General features: G+C 33.6%; 6 protein-coding genes across 8 annotated transcripts; 3 read left to right on the plus strand and 3 right to left on the minus strand.

The window, feature by feature from the left end:
• The first annotated feature begins 32 nt into the window (after positions 1-32).
• Positions 33-2,855, plus strand: LOC115564837 (fatty acyl-CoA hydrolase precursor, medium chain). Its single transcript, XM_030389580.2, has 2 exons — positions 33-824; positions 998-2,855. Exons 1-2 carry the CDS (start codon positions 422-424, stop codon positions 2,428-2,430), a joined length of 1,836 nt encoding a protein of 611 aa, XP_030245440.2. The 5' UTR covers positions 33-421; the 3' UTR covers positions 2,431-2,855.
• Gpat4 (Glycerol-3-phosphate acyltransferase 4) lies at positions 2,514-9,353 on the minus strand. 3 transcript variants are annotated; one of them, XM_089260983.1, is made up of 6 exons: positions 9,114-9,353; positions 7,241-7,447; positions 6,844-7,086; positions 5,772-6,008; positions 3,096-3,352; positions 2,514-3,017 (listed from the first exon to the last, which is right to left on the minus strand). In XM_089260983.1, exons 1-6 carry the CDS (start codon positions 9,246-9,248, stop codon positions 2,720-2,722), a joined length of 1,377 nt encoding a protein of 458 aa, XP_089117109.1. In that variant the 5' UTR covers positions 9,249-9,353; the 3' UTR covers positions 2,514-2,719. The 3 variants fall into 3 exon arrangements, with proteins under 3 accessions (XP_089117109.1, XP_089117108.1, XP_089117110.1); XM_089260982.1 differs by lacking the exon at positions 5,772-6,008 and adding an exon at positions 4,218-4,454 and having other exon boundaries at positions 9,114-9,351; XM_089260984.1 differs by lacking the exon at positions 5,772-6,008 and having other exon boundaries at positions 9,114-9,352.
• A 298-nt stretch (positions 9,354-9,651) lies between these two features.
• On the minus strand, positions 9,652-12,003 carry LOC115564825 (beta-1,4-glucuronyltransferase 1). Its single transcript, XM_030389550.2, has 4 exons — positions 11,887-12,003; positions 10,239-11,248; positions 10,000-10,153; positions 9,652-9,870 (listed from the first exon to the last, which is right to left on the minus strand). The coding sequence occupies exons 1-4, from the start codon at positions 11,887-11,889 to the stop codon at positions 9,673-9,675; spliced, it is 1,365 nt and encodes a 454-aa protein (XP_030245410.1). The 5' UTR covers positions 11,890-12,003; the 3' UTR covers positions 9,652-9,672.
• Positions 12,004-12,543: 540 nt separating this feature from the next.
• On the plus strand, positions 12,544-14,285 carry HSPC300 (hematopoietic stem/progenitor cell protein 300). Its single transcript, XM_030389545.2, has 2 exons — positions 12,544-12,757; positions 14,103-14,285. The coding sequence occupies exons 1-2, from the start codon at positions 12,637-12,639 to the stop codon at positions 14,210-14,212; spliced, it is 231 nt and encodes a 76-aa protein (XP_030245405.1). The 5' UTR covers positions 12,544-12,636; the 3' UTR covers positions 14,213-14,285.
• A 567-nt stretch (positions 14,286-14,852) lies between these two features.
• Positions 14,853-16,581, minus strand: LOC108658543 (uncharacterized). Its single transcript, XM_030389543.2, has 2 exons — positions 16,320-16,581; positions 14,853-16,238 (listed from the first exon to the last, which is right to left on the minus strand). The coding sequence occupies exon 2, from the start codon at positions 16,178-16,180 to the stop codon at positions 15,005-15,007; it is 1,176 nt and encodes a 391-aa protein (XP_030245403.2). The 5' UTR covers positions 16,181-16,238; positions 16,320-16,581; the 3' UTR covers positions 14,853-15,004.
• A 413-nt stretch (positions 16,582-16,994) lies between these two features.
• Positions 16,995-18,163, plus strand: LOC115564821 (uncharacterized). Its single transcript, XM_030389544.2, has 2 exons — positions 16,995-17,541; positions 17,604-18,163. Exons 1-2 carry the CDS (start codon positions 17,143-17,145, stop codon positions 17,997-17,999), a joined length of 795 nt encoding a protein of 264 aa, XP_030245404.2. The 5' UTR covers positions 16,995-17,142; the 3' UTR covers positions 18,000-18,163.
• The last annotated feature ends 1,166 nt before the right edge of the window (positions 18,164-19,329 follow it).

Genomic DNA, 19,329 nt, shown 5'->3' on the forward strand with positions numbered 1-19,329 from the left:
TATATCAATGATAACCCATTCATTCAATTTTCATTGTAAACAAACTGTTGAATAACTCAAATATCCATTGGTATTTAAGCGAATGCTCTAATAACCCACTCGTAGAGTCAAGCTATTCAGAACTTTCACTTTGCGATAGGGTATAGAATTGGCTCAATTTATGACCTAGCAACGAAAGCGTGGTAATTAATGATATTAAAACCCTGATTGCTGCCATGGCAACGAAGGCTTAGCAATGATTTTATTCATCCAAAAGAATAAAAAAACCTGATTGTTGCCATGGTGACGAAGGCTTAGCAACAGGGTTTATTAGCTTGTTTTTCGTTCCTTGACAATTTTATTGACAAAAAAAAAATCTTAGAAACTCCTGAGTATTGTACCTTAAACCCTCTAAGCATGTGCAAAAATACTTCAAGTCACGATGTGGTCGAAGAATTTGTTAATTTCTGTTTATTTCTACATCACTTATAATTTGCTCTACACGTGTGTAAATAGCATCGATGCACCCTATATACATATACCTGGAAATGGCATTATATCTGGGACATATCTGAAAATGTATCGAACCCAAAATATTAAAGCATACTTGGGCATTCGGTATGCACATGCTGCAAGATTCTCTCCGCCCGACATTGAATTGCCACCATGGAAAGGCGTTTTCAATGCAACCTCCTTCGGGCCCAGCTGTTGGCAAAAAGCGCGCGCCCCAACTAATGCCCAGCTCGACAAAGTATTGGATGTTCTTTCGGGAGATATGCCCAATGAGAGTGGGGCAAGAAAATACGATGAGAACTGTTTGCATTTGAATGTATATGTACCTGACGGTGAGTCTTTGAACCATTTAAAATAGAATATTGAATATTAGATGATATTTTGATTGATTTTTGGAAAATATCTTTAAACATTCTTTTAAAAATTTCTAAATAATTAAGAATTTTAATTGAGTTGATATCAGTATTCAATTAGTGTTTATAATGTTTTCACTTCTATTTTTTAGGACTACCTGAAGTCGATGGATATGCTGTAATTGTTTGGATTCATTCCGGGAACTTTACAATGGGCAGCCCAATTGACATTGAGCCATTTCAATTGGTTTTTAAGCAGAAAGTTATTGTTGTAACCTTTTCGTATCGATTAAATATCTTTGGCTTCTTTTCGACGGATGACGGCGAGGCTCAAGGAAATTTCGGATTGATGGACCAGTCGGCTGCACTCTATTGGGTTAAGAAAAATATCAATTATTTTGGCGGTGACGAGAATCGGATCACATTGATGGGCCACGATGCTGGTGCAATTAGTGCGGCTTTGCACATGACGTCGGGGGAGTGGTCGAAGGGCGGGTTTCATAGAGCTATTATAATGTCTGGAAATCCCCTCGTCCCTGTTCGATTTCCACATGAATTCAACAACGATCTGGATAGGATATCAAATATTTTCGGGTGTGCTCGAAGGCCAACGTCGCTATTAATTCAATGCTTAAAGAGAATCGATGCAAAAATAATAACCGAGAATCTGCCGTCTATTCAGTGGGGCCCCATTGTCGATTATGGACTGAGTAATACGTCATATCCATTTATCGAAAACCAGCCGGAAAATCTATTTAAGAGTGGAAATTATCACAAAGTGCCACTAATTGTTGGCATCACGGATATGGAGGAAGTTCTTACAATTTTAGATGAATATATTTCCACTGAGCTGACTACGGAGGATCTCAAGAGCTACTTTTCCGACATTGCAGTAAATGATATCTATAAAGTAACCGGGAATAACGAATGGTGTACGAACTTCCCCATCGTTTCCGATGCTATTAATTTCATGTATTCCGATGAAACCAGCGAGGAGGAAATGAAAATTAATACAAATATAGTCAATTCTAATACGGAAAAATCATATTTAACTCCACTGGAAACGTTTATAGACATCGTCAGTAAGCATCAGACTGTTTATAGCTATATATTCAAGTTTCGATCGAAAACTCTAAGCTCCGATCTACCGAATTGGATTGGAGTGCCGAAGTATTTCGACCAGATATTCGTTTGGGGTATTCCCTATGTGGGCAACGTCGTGGAGTGGAAGCCCACTGATAAAAAAATGGCAGACATCGTTATGACACTGTGGGCGAACTTTGCGAAAGCATCAAATCCTACAAAGGCCAATGTTTATGTTAAATGGAGCGCAATGGAGCCGCCCAGGTATTCGTACTTGATAGTTGATGAAAGTTTCAATACTGGTCATCTCTCGGACAATCGTCGCGTACAGTTTTGGAAGAATTTGTATCCGAAAATTGTCAATTTCGCAACAGAATGCTGTAATTCTACAAACGGAGGAACAACTAACTTAATCCCTTATATAAAGCACTTAGTTATATGTTTATCATGCCTAATATGCCTTGATATATATGTACAAATACCTATATTAACATATTTTTAATAATATTTACAAGTATATTAACTATGGTATTAGGCCATTGACAGACCATAAGAGAAATTAATAAAAACCATTATTACGAATAATTGAGTTTTCTGTTCACAATTTAAAGGCATATTTAATTGATACTTTCTTTTGAAATATATTTGTTTTATTACTCTAGTCTTTGATATTAGGGAAGTATTCTGTTCTGTTGCTTTTCATTTTCTTCTTTTTTGGTAAAAGTCATTTATTTTTACATTTCTCCATTGTAAATTACAAATAATAACATAATAAGTGTTTAACTGAAACGTCAGTCCGATTTTAATCGATTTGCAAATTCAATTTGTTGTATTTCTCTCCATTCCTTTTTCGGTTTCATGCGTTTCAGCTGGCCATCCCATACCAAATCGACCAAACCGCCTTGTTTGGCTATAACACCTTTGACACGATTGGCAAAATCTATCGCCGACTCGCCTTCTTGTCTATACATTGGCGGCAAGTACCACACATCGCACACGATTGCCCACGACGTCATCATCATGTAAAGATATTGCATCATTGAGTATTTGGAGCTGTTCCAGAATGCATCGCCAAATCTGGGATCGTATCTGAAACGAAGGCAATATTAATATTAATATTAATATTATGTGGACTGACAGAAAAGGAACAATGGGCACAATGCTTACTTTATGGCAACGGGATATATAACGCCGCCCACTTCGAAACTACCCTTCTTAAACTGCATAACGGACGTATTGTTGATACAGGTACCTTCCGGGAATATCAGAATTGGCGGATTACTGGGATCTGACACATGCTGTTTTAGTCGTTCGGCAACCAAATGACGATCCTTAGCTTCGCCTCGTTCAAACCAAATGTGAGGAGATGCTCTTGCCAGTGCTCTTTGTAAAATGCCAAGGAATCCACCATGTCGTTGACCGATCTATAAATGAGAGTTATACACAATATTCTTTTTTCTCTTTTTTTTTTTTTTGTTCTCTTCATATAAAACATTTAAGTAATTCAATGTATGTGTATGTATTCACTATATGACTTTATCCAATTCCGTCTAGAGGATGGATTTGAATGATGATTCATTTAAACGATGATTGATTGAAATGGATTACAAATGCATTTTTGACATAACAAGAAGGCGTGATATAACATAGTATTCCGTTAAAACTTGAATTGGTATTACCTGAATTTTGGGTCAAGGTATCTGGAAAAATGGAATTACTTTCCGTAAAACAATAATAATAATAAAATAATAGCAACAAGAACTGATGCTTCTATTGTATATTGATTTTTCTGCTAGACTCTGAGACTATGCGAAAATCTGGGAATATAGTAAGCAAGTGAGAATCCCAAGCAATTGCAAGCTTATTGCATAGATTACGAAAAAACCATGTAAGCAAGATTGCATTAGTCAGCACGGTCCGACTAAGAGATACCTCTATGTGTGTCTGTCATATTTCGCATTGATTATTCTAAAACCTGAATTCATCTAGTATCCTCGGGAGTTGTAAAGCCTTCTCTCGTACTCTTCAATAATTTATACAAAATTGAATGAGTTTACATTTTCAATCAACGCATGAAAACTTTAAAATGGAAACTAGAAAATAAAATGTTGAATATTTGTCAAATTAAAGTTGTAATATATACAATGCATAGACTGTGAGTCATTTTTCACAACTTTTAGCAGAGTGTTAAATGAATCGTAGTGTCCTAACCAAATAATACATACAAATACTATCAAGTTTCAAATATTATTTGGTCAAATATTCCTCGTAATTCGTTTGATTTCTTACCAGAGAATAGGTTGTGTCACACATCAGTACGAGTACGTCTATGGGGCTTGTATGATTTGCCACACAAATACCTGTCGATGACGGTCGATTATCCTCATTATGATAAGTTATAACTGCTGAAATGGCGCTGGACAAAAGGCCAAAGCACTGCCCCAGCACCTTATTCACAATAGCGCGTTTTTTTTCGCCATCCTTAAGATTGCCCACAGCTGCTGTGCATGCTGTTAACCACACTACCTGAGATTGCATAGAACAAAAGGCGTGTGTAATTTAGATCTTATATTATATTATTGTTATTTTCGTAAGTTTAATTTAAGTGGTTTGTCAATTAAAATAATGCAAATCGCATTGCTTTAATGTATACCTAAATATATTCTACATTATACAACATACTTTCTACTTCAAATAAAATAAGTTGGTATCCCGATTTTAATAGCCGAAGGTATACAACATTATGATATTTTGCTTTCCTATCCAACGAAATCAGGGCAGTATTGAATAAATCTCATTAGATTCAACTTAAGCAACAATATATGTAAGTATAACTTTCATATCAGAAAGAGGCAAAGAAATGGTATCGAACTTCTCACTAGATCATCAAATTACACTCGGGCGGATTCGACGATAAGACAAATGGTCCTAACTATGCTTTATTAGTAATATTAATACTGCAAAAGGTCGTTAGTAGCGGCATTATGCAAAACAACACGTATTTAGTCAACTTTTTTTAGTAATGATTGCAAAAATCGACAAAGTTGCACTGGACAAAACGGGATACAAATATTATATTTGAAGAAATATTATATTAGAGTGTGGGGAAGTAAAGCTCAGACAACTACTGCATTTGATTGTAAGATTGTTCAAGCAAATAAATTAGCTTTGCCGTTTAAGGCTCTCAAGTTTTAGAAGTAGATAAAATATTTCTTAGAAAAAAAAATATATATATATTAATATATTTATTAAAAACTCCATATTTTATTTTCCTTGTATTATATCATTTCTATTTATGATTAATTTAATAAACTGCAAAGCTAAATATACGAGAAATAGCGAAATATCCCCTAAACAAATAAAATTTGATATGTCGTGACTTTTGCAAAAGTATTTGACATTAGCTCGGATCTGATTGTAAACCGTGTACATTACCTTTTCATCTTCGCTCGCTCACTTACCCAATTGCAATATATTTGCAATCAAACTAAGCCCATTTTTTACTTGAACTTAACTGAGCAATGCAAGGACAATAACATAAGCAGAAACATAAATGGATAAAAAACAGAAAACGAAACATTCAACATATAACAAGCCATATGCACATGGGACTCATTGATATTGGCAAGAGCTCTGTCCAATCAAGAAATCATGAAATCATTGTATATGTCGTGCACGAACTCAGGATGATTTTCATTTATAATGGATCCCGTGTATGATATCTCTTTTGACGTTTTCGCGAGTAGGCATAATCATGAGCAACGAAATAAACAAAAGTGCATTGAAATAAAACTGAAATGCAGCAAACAAGGTGAAATGAAAGGTAAAAATCTTCTATCTCACCAAGGAAAATGTACAATCTGTAGAGAGCATTGCGACGTCAAAGGGCGTGGTATGATTGGCTACGCAAAACCCAGTAGCTGTGGGCTTATATTGCTTATTGTGAAATGTTATAACTGCTGACAAAGAGCTTGCTATGAGACGGAAGGTTATTTTAAAACATAAATCCGCTAAGGGGCGCCGCAAGAATCGATAGGGTATTAGGGCCACAAATGCATTAGAAAGAACTGCAAATACAACCTGTTGAGCCAAAGTTAAATATTAATAATAAAAAATAAATATAAACATGGCAATCAAATCGAGAGCTCTCCTTAATTCGCAACAGTGCTTGACATGCCCTTTCCTTAGCTTTCTCTCATTTATTGATAAGTTTGAAGGGTTCTATTCTATTTCAGATATGGTTAAAATGTTAGATGACGAATTGTAGAAACTCTAATGTAAATAAAAATGTGCTATTTATAAATTAAAATATTTAACAAAAATAAAAACAAAAATAAAAACTTAATAATAAGTACAAATTAAATAAAAGATAATAAAACTTAAAGCGAAAAATAAATATATAATACATATTAAAACAACTAACAGCTTAGCCTTAGCAAAATATATCCACTACTATATATCAAATATAATGTACGCTCGGACATATGAACCAGACTAAGGAATAATTGTCCATTGAGTTAACATTCCAAGGAAAAACTCAACTCCAGCCTATATACTTCAGATCATATTCGGACGAGAAAATAAGTTAACTCATTTTTTCTAATATTTCAGTTGTAATTCTACTAAAGAGTAGGATTCAGCGCCCATAATATTGGTTCCGGCTGTATGATATCATTTGATATGCGTCCACATTAGATAATTACAATTATAGATAATATGTAAACTTTATTATCATTAGGAGCGTGGGAATCAATTTATTAATTTTCAGCACCTACAAATATCAAATTCGAGTGCTAAAACGAATATGTGTATAAATGACATTATCTTTTTATAGTATAGGCAACCGATACGGTATTAGCTGAATTAATTCTATTATCTATGTTATTAAGAATGTTATCATCGAATGAATACTTACTCCGACAAAGCAAACGAATACGCGCAATGGCATCAATATACTATATCGCACTGCAAATCCAACCACCCATATCAATGTTATTTTCCATGATATAAATTCATAGTGTCGATTTGTTCGCGTCAGCATGTTCCAGTTCTTCAGCTCTTCAGCCTGAAATCTTGAGGTAACATCATCTTCGATAATCGCTTCGACTCCAGCTTTCACATAATCTAAGCAATTTTCAAAATCGAAGTTTATTTCCTCCTAAAATTAAAATGTAAATATTTGTTATAAATATCAAGTGATTCGATCTATTTCTAAAGCAATCTTATCTGTAAACAAAAACAGCATTCCATACTTGAATAGCCATTATCTTGAATGAATATGCACGATTATAGAAAAGCATTGTGTTATTTACCTTTTTTATTGAAGTTGGTTTATCATGATTGAGCTCTTGAGGCTGGGGTAGCAAAACAGCATCCCGGTTGATAAGGACTGCTCCAGTTGTTGGTTCTTTTGCGTCTAATCCATTCACCAACTCCACCTGTGAATTTTGATCTTCGCCCTTATCATTCGGGCTCTTCTGATTTTCATTTGATGCCGACTCTATGCTGTTACGGCCATACTATAATCAAGAGAATTCGAAAATTGTTTACAAGAGAAATATAATACTTTTTGAGATTTTTAAACATATCCGTCTCTGTCAGTAAGAAATATTTTATACAAAATTGATTAAAGGGATGAGGATATCCTTGACTAGAAAATAGCCCTGCACAAGTTAAGTTATGTGAGAAGCATGCAACTCCGATCTCATGCATTTTGGACCTACTCCCAATCTCATGCATGGCAAAAAACTATCAAAGGAGAATATTGGAAAATCGAAGTACATAGAACCATCTTATTCTAAATCTTCTAAAGGCGATGATTTCAATTTAGTGAACAGTTCTAAAACCTCGAAAGAGTTTTTAATTTGCGCACCCCCAAAGAGATCTCTATATATTCATTCATCATTAACATAACCAAGCCGGTATACTTACCGGATCATATTATTCTTTTCTGCTGATACTTCAGATATTCATGTCATCTGGAAGGAATCGTTTATCATTTCTTTCCATTAAAAGACAGTAAATCTCAAGTTTAAAGCTACATAAATATATTCTTGCATATTGCCATAGAGGAAATCTACATTAGAAAATTTTGAGTCTCATTTTTATTAAGGAAACTTGAAAAAGTATATTTACATATAAATATTTTACATGAGATCTATGCCCGCCACACCTTGGTATTTTTATGCTTAGTATTGTCCCACTCTAATCTTGCATTCGCATATCGCCAAACCGATATTAAAGCCTATTAGAACTGAAGCCAGATAAATGTGCTTGACACTTGTCACAGCATTTCTTATAAATTTTAACTTTTTAAACGCAAATTTTCACAGAGTTTTTGTGATAATATAGAAATAAGATCAATTTATCATTTATCATATTTCTTTTATTCACAATTATTGACCCTTATAGACATACAAGCGATATTTTTCCAATAAAAGGTGGTCTATACTTATCGACTGGGAGTAAATATATAATTATACTATCTAAGTAATAAAAAATAGTAAGAGCCATAAAATTAACGTAACCGTTTTGCACTAGAAAATTGCGTAATATTCGATTGCGGTTCAAAAACAGCTGCGATGATCACATTCGTCTGTTTCAAAATTACTTAAGAAGTCTATGGAGGATATGGACACTTTGACCCCAAAGGGTCAAATTTTATGTTTGCTATAAATTATAAAAGTAAAGTAAAAAAAAAAAAGTCCGTAATGTAATGATGTACTTTCATAGATAAATTACATTAATTTATTTTAGTTTATGCCTCTTTCATTCTCATTAATCGATCGTCCTGAAGGGACCAAATTTACTGGTGTACCAATACTTTTTGGAATCACTGTCTGTATTTTGACGAAATCAATTACAATCTCATAGAAAGTTGATTGCTAAACGTTCCGTTATTATCGTGATATTGTGTACATATTTACTTATAGAGGCTGACTGAGTTTTAAGTCAATCAAATGTACATTTAAACGCTTCTAATACTGTTATTATTCAAGCACATCAGTACTATTATTGAAGCAAGCTATATTTATGAACTTATTTTTAATCCACTATGATTTAATATATTGTGTTTTTGAGCAACAAAAAAGTTGTATGTTCTATTTATATATAACACATTATTTATAAATACATTCACTTTTACACATATTTTTATATTTACACATAATTCTTAAGTAAATTTACCTCAAAAATCCTAAGAAGGAGCTTAACGTATGCCCTGCGCACTCCAATAGATTTGTTGATAGCAGATAAAATGACCAAAAATGAAACAAATCCCGCTAACGGAATCCAGCACAGACTTAAAATTCCGTATAACATTCTATTTCGATTTATTTATATTTTTAGAATATCAACTAAGTCAGGAAGAGTCGGCAAAATAAATTAAACTGGTTAACCCAAGCGAACATTAGCGATGAGAGACATTTGTCTATTCGTTACTTTTCGCAACTACTTAATATCGAAAAGTAACTGTGACAAATCAACAAGCTGCTTGGAAAGTCTGCATTTTTAACCAAAATAAATATATCATAATATATATATAAATGTACATATATAACAAATTTATGTTCCATTTGCAACAATTTTTTTTTACCCACTAAAAGTTAATTTATGTATGTATTAATTTGGTAAGCCAAGCAAAATTATCGATAAATAAATGCAGATAGCAAGCAAGACTCTAACCATTTCGACATACGTCTATATATAGTAACTCGATTACAGATTAGGTTAAAATTGAGCACTTTTATTTTACTTTAATATGTGGATCGTTTTTATATCGTGCAAATATTTCACTTTTAAAGCTGTCAAACTTCTTTCTGTTGGCGTTATTTTGTTGCTCTCTCCATGCAGGCCTCGCTTGTTTTCTTTGCAGGCCCCAATGGCATGTAAAAACAGGCGATAGAACATAGAATTTGTATCCAGCCACGTACATTTCATAGACCTACAAATAATATATTAATACACATATATAATATCTTAATGAGAAGCCAGAAATGGGCAAAGGTGGTATTTTTTGCCCAAGCCAAGGTCCAAAACATATTTCTTTGTGCCATTTAAAACTAATACTTACTTGAGAATTCCTTGTAAATCCATAACCAGTAAATCTTTCATCATGGATGGGAACAGTATCTAATGCTATATAAAACGGTTCATATAAGAACTCAAAGTTTGTTACTATATGGCTTATGCTAACTGAAGTCTCATTTCCCTTTGATGTTAACCATCTGAAAAGAAAATTAAGAAATCGATAAAAATCGATAGGCACGACTAGCGAAATGAAATTTAACTTGATTGGAAAAGTATACCTACTTTGAAAAATTAGTTGCATATTGATTGTAAATAAACACTTTTTCGTGGAAAGGTCTCGCTAATCCTTTTTTCGTTAGCGCTAACAAACTCTCCTTTGATTGTGGAAACGATGCCCGAACATCAATTTCAAAAGTGGGAATAACATAGGCGCAATTCTTCTCGCAATTGACAGTTTTAAAAAATTGGTTAAGCTGTACAACACTATTAACACTAGGTATTATATCAATGTCGGTTAAAAACACATATTTCGTTTGGCATCCCTTGCGGGCTAAATTTCTCATGTGGTTCTGAGGGTATACATTTCTCTTTCTCCATTCTAGGGTTTTCGCTGTTCTTAATTTTAATAAGAATTTTAGCGTCTTGTCAGGGTTCCGACAATTGAATTTCTTTTGGATATTCAATGGTTCTGTTAAATGCCCCGGAAGGTTTTCATATTCTTGAGGAAACAATATATGAAATGTCGCATTTGCTTTAACATTCGGGAAACAAAGTCGCATATACGTGACAAAGTATTTTAATACTATATATTCTTCATTTCCGGCGGAGAATAATGCCACAGACATAGGACCGATCCAATTCGCGGCCACTTGAGGCAAAGAGTATAGACGTTCTACCGAACTTTGCGTAGCTAGGCATATTAAACTTATTTTTGAAGATTCTGTATACTGTTCGCCTACAACGGCAAAATCCTTAATCTTGTACTTGTGTTGGTTATCCCAGCGTCCGTAGCTGATATCAATATTTGCGAAAGTTAACTTCGTTTTATTACTTTCAGATATGAAATGTTCCAAATTCGTAGTGGACATTGTCACTTGTGCTCCAACGTCGGAATGATATGGGCAGTTTAAAGGAACACTAGCTTTAGTCTTTACTTCATCATAATTTGTTGGATGTCTGCTACTCCCATTAGTAACAGATTTGTAGGGTGGATACACTTTCACTAACAATAGTATGTTTACTAACAGCAATACAATCAGAATCTTTATTAAGCTTCCATGAGGTAGACGAAACTAAAATTAGAAGAGATAAAGGTTATTAGTAATCACTTATATAACTGTGATGTTGTTTGTGGTATCACTTTTAATTAAACATCCATAACTACGTCAAAATATCAACAACTTTAATAGAAGACAATACCGATTTCATCTTGGAGCATTTCCATCCTTCGAGAATCAAAAATGTTCTCGATCACCTATCGAACTTATCGGAAGATCTAAAAGTCTCTAGCACTTCCAGGCGGATAATTGAGAGAAGTATTGTTCCTAATTTGGCATTTTATTGAAATCTAACCAGTTTAAGCATTTTACAACATTGCAATACGAATAGATTTTTACTAATATAGCTTACAATTGCATGTATCCTTTCAGCAGTTTTGCATGGAGGCCTATGGATATGTGTACATATGTATGTATGTATGGCTGTCTTAGCTGAGAAATGTTGGATTGATTATAGCTTTGCATTGCTCTAGCAGATCCATAATAAACACTTTGTTTGTAAATATGTATATATATGTATGTAAGTATTAAAGGAATAATGTATACAACCAATTTTGATTTATCCTTAACAAAAATACGTTATACCAGAAGCACATTCACTATATAATATGGAAGTAGGTTAAGTATTGTAATTATATGCTCTATTATTTTACCATTATTCTTTTCTATAAGTGGAGCCAATTAAATGCACAAACATTTACATACATATTTCACTTTGTTTGAGTACACAACTGTTCAAAGGACCAAATTAGGTGTGACCAAACCATACCCACGAACAAATGCCAAAAGTGTAGCTGGACATTTATACATTCACCACTACATTTACATAGATATACAAATTTATTCAGGAGTATAATATATTCATTTTTGAATATGTTCGTAAATTATGTAGTTTCAAATATTGCAAATTACATATGTTAAACGGTATGTATAAGAACACCGATGCAAAATGCACACCAAAATAATACATTCATAAGGAATGATCGGAATATATATAGAAATGACACTGTTCTTCAAGGTGACAGCTTCGCAGTTTGAATATGTTATATAATATATGTATATTATAAAAAATATATTATAATTAGACTTAACTAATTTATTTCATATAAATTTGTACGAAAAATTTGTTAAAAACATTTGAAATGCTTGCTGAACTAGAAGTTCAGCAAAACTCTTGAATTATTTAATAAAGAAAGATGAAGAATAAATTGTTTCTCAGTTTGCGAAACAAATTTGAAATGCGTGGTCCACATAATGAATACAGTGCTTTAGTGTGTAATATGACATTTATCGAAGCAGAACAATATATAATATCATCGATAACAGATTGAAATTTTATGTATATCGAGCATCCCCAATTAAGGTGTAAACAAAACCATAATACATTAAGATAAAACCTTAAAATGAGCGGTGCTCATAGAGAAACAGTTCAAAAACAAATTCATCAAGATTGGGCAAACCGAGAATACATTGAAGTTATAACAGCCAGCATAAAACGCATCACAGATTTTCTAAATTCGTTTGGTAAGAATGTACATGCCTTCATCTATTTAATAATGACCAATGGTTTTGATTTACTTAGTACATATGCGAATACAATTTGTTAGATAAATATTATGATCCGCTGAGCTTATATTCAGTTGATTTGGAAAGTATACTTTTATGCAAAATCCTTAACACACATTTAATAATTTCGTTTTAGTTTTGTATTTTGTATATATGTTTTAAATCTAGAAGCGAACGGATATTCGTAATGAAATAAATTAATTTTTAAGTAAACCATAACTTTCGCTAAGTCAAACAACAGATTGATCAATTTCTTCCTTCGCTTTGCTGTAGATTTAGTAAAATTAATGTTTTTGGTATTTCCGGTACAGATTCTCTCTTAAGTTTATCTGCGTTTTAATACTCCATTCAGGAAGTGAAGTGAGCATATTGGCTTCGTTCTTGCTGTACGCAATGGGACAGAGAGTTGAACTTTGGAATATATACTCGTCTGATAAACTTTAAAATTTTATTGTTATGCCCACAAGGGGCGCGGCAAATCGGAAAAAAATAATTTCCAATGTTATTTGAAGTGCTAGAAAATTGAGTTTCGGAATGTATACTTGCGTCGATAGTCAAAATTTATAGAATAAAGTACTATTATCACCTCTAATAATTTGCCACAAATAATATATCTGCACCCCATTTCACTGTGAGGGACGAAGAAAATTTACGAAAAATAAAAAGGTTAAACCGTACCCAATGTTTCTAAAGAGGGTTTTGTAGCTCTTTCACTCTCGTTAGAAATCTATAATAGTCTTGTGTAATATTCGTGCGTCCGCACGCTAACTATACCCTCGCCTGATTATTTGTTAACGCCCACATTGGGGCATGACAATTCCACCCTAGAGAAGCTATTAACTTGATGTTTGCAGTAAATAAAAAAGTCAACATATTTTTAGTGGGTGTGGCAAGACGAAAAGCACAATACTTAGAACAGTCGGAAAGTTACATATCCATTGTAAAGATATCACTATATTTCCACTGAGTGCATAGCAAATCTGAAATAAATACAAATATGGTATGAAAAGCTATAAACTTTTAATGTAATATGTACATACTTAAGGTTAGTTAGCCCCGACAAATAGGGGCGTATCGATTTGCAAAAATATATTGTTTTGGGGGAGCTGGGAACCAAGTATAATCAGCATGTCTTGCAGGTGGAACGTTTCTGACTGTTATAAACAGAAGTGCTATAAATTAATATGCCATAAGGCAAGGCGGCAAATTGGAAAAATAGGAAAAATCAATGACTTCGAATTTGTTTAACAAATATATATATACTATGAATATTAAACAAATTACTTTTTCATTATGTTTGCAGATATGTCCTGTCGATCGCGTCTTGCTGTGCTCAACGAAAAACTGACAATTCTGGAACGCCGCATCGACTATTTGGAGGCTTGTGTAACCCAAGGCGAAACATTAACGTAATAGTTTTAATAAATAAAATACGTTGTGATTTTCAATATATATAAAATGTATTAAAATATGCAGTTTCAAATAATATTCCTGCACTTCATTTGGTGTATGTTTTTTGGGCAGAATGATTAAAGCTCGATTAACTCGTATAACTCTTGAATTTGGAAGAGTATAGCTAAGAAAGTCTGCTAAAGCATTCGACTCAACCACGAGATATCACGAAGGTATCTCCTTGTTGGGCATTACCTACTACACTTTTTTGTTGCTGTACCATATGTTACTTTTGTGGTTGTATTTTCTTTATACCAGCTGCTGCGATTTGATATAAGATTGATCTACTTCATATCGTCTACAGAAAAAATTAATATGGACGAAAAGCATAAAGAATTCTAATAAATATTTCACAATCTGGGGCGTCTTATTGGCTAAGCAGTAGACTGAATGCCACAGAATTTGAATGATCCAAGATACTTGCCCTTTCCAATCTCTACATGAACTTTCTTATAAGCTAAGATCACATCACAACAATCCAATTGGCTAACATATTTTTGTATACATTGCCAAAACATGGGTATTGTGAAATAGAATTTCTTCTGTTAATGTAATGGATCCAAAAACTTTCTCAGCTCTGAAATAAATATAATAAAACCAATTATTTTTTGCAAATTTTTATTGTATTGTGTTTTGCTGTTGTTGCTGTTTTTACCCCCAAACATGTGCCTGATTCAACTAACAGTTATTCGGATGATGCCACTGGCTCTTAAAACATATATATATGTATACATATAATTATTATCTAAGAAGCTATCGCGATTTTAAATGGGTCTGTTGATGTTTTTTCAGGTGATCGCTGCGTACGAATCGTCGACAACATTGAGTGCATGCATAGGGCTTCTCGCCCGTATGCGTGCGATTGTGACGATTCAAGTCGTCTTGGCGCTTGAAGCGCTTCTCACATTGCCGGCAGCGAAATGGTCGATCCTGCACAAAATGAGGCATCCCATAGGTACTGGCACCGTCCTGTGGCGGCAATTGCGATAGTGTGCGTGCAATATCCTCGGCAGGCTCATACTTGACATCCGGCTTGTCACTGAGGGCAGCATTCAATTGGTTATCAGGTAATGGGGCTATGATTTGATATTTGTCACTATGTTCGGGTCGCTCCAATTTAATTCTGAATGGCGCATGGTCATAGCCAGCTGCTGGCGCTGGCTGCTGCTGATGGTTTTGATTTTGATTTTGATTTGGGTTCGACTCACCCCCTCCATTGATTACGGCCATAAAGTGATAGCCCGAATCGGCATCAGAGGTATTCTTTTTCGCACCCTTCACCTTGGTTGTATTAGGCAACGAACGTTTCGGATTGTTACTTTTCAGCTGTCTGTCGTGAGTGGCCAAATGTTTGGTCAGATGATCGCTGCGTGAAAACTTTTTACTACAATGTAGGCATTTGAACGGCTTTTCGCCCGTATGGGTGCGCAAATGGCGATTCAGTTCGTCTGAGCGCGTGAATCCCTTTCCGCACTTGGGCTCGGTGCAGACAAATGGTTTGATGCCTGTGTGCCATGTCAAATGGGAGCGAAGGTGGGAGCTTTTTCCATAACTTTTCGTACAATTATCATAGGGGCATACGAATTTTCGTTTGGGATCCGCTGCATGGGGAGCAGCGAGCAGCTTTACTGTTGGCATTATTCGAATTTTAGAATCGTTACCATATTCTATGCCGTCCGATAGCATATTGTGGTCAGTCTCCACCGATTTATGTACATTATCGAGATCCAGTGGAGAGTCATGCTTGAACTCTCCAAATATAGTTGAGGCTCTAAGTATTACATCTGGGGCCGGAGCCAGAAGATTATTTCCGTGAGCGCCATCAACTACAGATGGAAAATTAAGTTGAGGTTTTGCTGATTCGACTGGTGTTATTGTTGATGTCGTCAGCATTTGAGGCGTGGGTGTGTTTGGAATTATTTGTGACATTACGCTTTCGTTATTTTATTCTTTTATTTTGTAGTCAAAAATGAATTTATTTTTATATCTGCAAGTAAATTGTATTATAAATATATATTTACTTATAGTTTTTATACGCAGTGTTGCAATTAAAGGCACTTAAATTTACCAGAGGTACAATTTTTTGAACATTAAAATATTCGATGGGCGTGGGCGTGGGCGTCGGCCATTCTGATTATAAACAAATGTCCATTGTTTTAGAACGAAAAATGCAATATCGTACTATTTTGATTTAAGATTTACACGTGTACTAGACGGTACGTACACATAAATAGTAAATAATATAAAAACTTCTTTCATATATTTTAATTATATCCTGTCGAAAATAAACGAAGTGCGATAAAAAAAATATATCGATTACTCGTTACAGTATGAAAGAATTTAGTTGATGGAGTATCTACACTAGCTATATCTGCAGTAGCCTTTCACACTATCTACATTTTCGAGGAACGACATAAATTTGTTCGCTGTCAAAAAAATTTAAATCTGAAGTGTTCATTCATTGTTTGTTTACTTGTTTTAATAAATTTTAATTTTACTATATTATTTGTTATTGATATATGAAGCATAATTAATAAATTTCACTTCGATACGCATTTCAATCATGGCATCGATTATTATTTTATTCATATAAATAAATGCAAATAATGTTATAGCAAATATTTAAATGTGGCTTTCTAATTTAATTGCTATTAACATATCATATATTGTACCAAATATCAGAATATTATTGTGTAAAATACATTCGCACATAAAAACACTTATCGATATATATGCATAGTAGATTCGGATATGGATGTGCATAGTGGAAACAACTCAGGAAATGTGTGCCTCCAATAACAAATATTTTATTGTAACAATAAACAAAAGTTTACTAGAGATCAATTTTATCTAATTCTTAGCTAGAGGAATATTTGCAATACAGAAATGACATGGCACTCAGTTCTACAACTGTGAAACAGAAAGGACGTCAGCGTCGCAAGCCAACAATATGGACAAGAGAAAAGATTTATAAACTAATTGAGCTGTATCGTGCATCGGATTGTTTATGGAATCATTATTCGGAATTGTACAAAAACAAGGATTGTAGAAATAAAGCTATAGATCAGATATGTAAAACGCTGGAAATTTCCAAAATTGATTATGGTAAAAAAGTGCATAATTTGCGAAATCAATTCAATTCAGAATTAAAGAAATATGAAAGACGTTTGGAAAAAATGGGTGGTACGAAAAATGCATCACCAAAAACCTGTCGCTGGGAGCATTTTGAAACCTTAATGTTTTTGCGACCTATCATTGAGCCCCGACCGGGATATCAACCACAAATCAAGGTATTTCTTATTAATTTCAATAATCAAATAAATAATAGTTGTTTTGTATTTTAATTTTCCAGAAATCTGTAAATAGCATTAATTTATCCACTAAGGAAAATACCGAAGAGGAAACTGCGGAAAGCCCGATAGAAGAAAACAAGGAATTACCAATATTAAGTGCCGAGCAGTCAAATAACCGCGTTGCAGAACTGGAACCGTGCGAAGTACAACCAAATTCTGCATCAAAACATTGCAGAAACTTATCATCAATTTCCACGCATATTGAAAAGCAAAATTGCATGGAAGTTCCGGGGCCAGGAGTTCGTGATCAGTGGGATGCATTTGGCGAATTAATAGCCAATGAATTTCGAAATCTAAACTCAATGATTTCGCGGAAGAAACTTAAACGTAAAATCATGCAAATTATGCTAGAAATTGGCGAAGAAGATGATAAAAAATATACAAATGTCAATTGAATTCGTCTCCTGTTATTATTGCTTTGTTGATTTTTATAACTAACAGTCAAATTTACTTATTCCAATATATTATATTTAGTTTTAGACATTTAAATTTATGTTTGCCAATATTTTGTATTTAATATTAGAATTAATAGAAATATTTGTAAACTTTGTGAGTTAAATTAGTATATGCCTTTTATCTTTTTACAGTCTACATTGGTATACATTTTATTTTTGTACTAGAGGATATCTTAAATTATAATTTTTCAAATTATGATCTATAAAAACAATTGTGCTTTTCACAAAAATTCTAATTGGAATTAATTTCAATAAGCAAAGGAAGGTCCTATGATACTAATAGCAAGCAAATGACGCTAGGTGTCACTGGTTTGTCAGAGATTGTCATAGGTAAAGGATCTACTAGTTATCCAGAATATAAGCGGACTTCTAGGTTAGACGCTACAGGGCAAATGCAAAAGCTAGTTCTGATGGTACCGCTAATCAATTCAAATAACCAAACGTCAGCATTTTATCTGTACTGTATATAAAAATAACACACTATTCCGTTCACGCTGGAGACGCTTCCGCAAAGTTGGCCGTGTTTCTTTTGCGGAAGAGCATTGAATGCCGCCATGCTGGTAGCAGAATCCCGAGAGAGCTGTAAGGCAGATTTAAATACGGTTGTGCAATACCAGCACAAAACGAGTTTAGTATTATTTTTTCCAATTAAGAATATATGGATTACAAAAATATTCTGTACTTTGCAGTTATGATAAACAAATTCTGGTGTCTCTAGCTTTAATGATCGTTAAGCTCCGCTTCAGGTCGAAAAAATCGATTCCGTTCGATGTTACGGAAATTATATGAAAAATCGAAATAAAAAAAATGTACTGGTACTGCGTTCGGTTAATTTTACCTAATTGCCTATATATTATGCACTTATGCGTGTATTTTAACTTAAATACTGGCTTATAGCTATGTATGCACATATATGGCGGCATACTTTGTATACATATATTAACATTTATGTACATATGTACGCATGTAGACGTATTTATAAATATACATATACAAAAGTGTGCAAGTTGACGGGAATTTATTGTTTACATCCAACTTATTTATTATTTTCCCAACATTTCAACATAAGTTATTGATAAACAATAATGATCAAGGAACATTCACGTACATTAATACATATAAACTTAAGAATATACATATGCACTTGTATAAAATTTATTGTGCGCAATATCCTCATTATAGATTTAAACTTCTAAAAGTCTTTTATTTTATAACATGAAATCTTTTGATTCATGATATTCATTTACAATTTTATCATGTTGGATTTGTG

Source organism: Drosophila navojoa, chromosome 5, assembly GCF_054131105.1.
Source record: "Drosophila navojoa isolate 15081-1374.11 chromosome 5, UAZ_NAV_1.0, whole genome shotgun sequence".
NCBI classification, from domain to species: domain Eukaryota; kingdom Metazoa; phylum Arthropoda; class Insecta; order Diptera; family Drosophilidae; genus Drosophila; species Drosophila navojoa.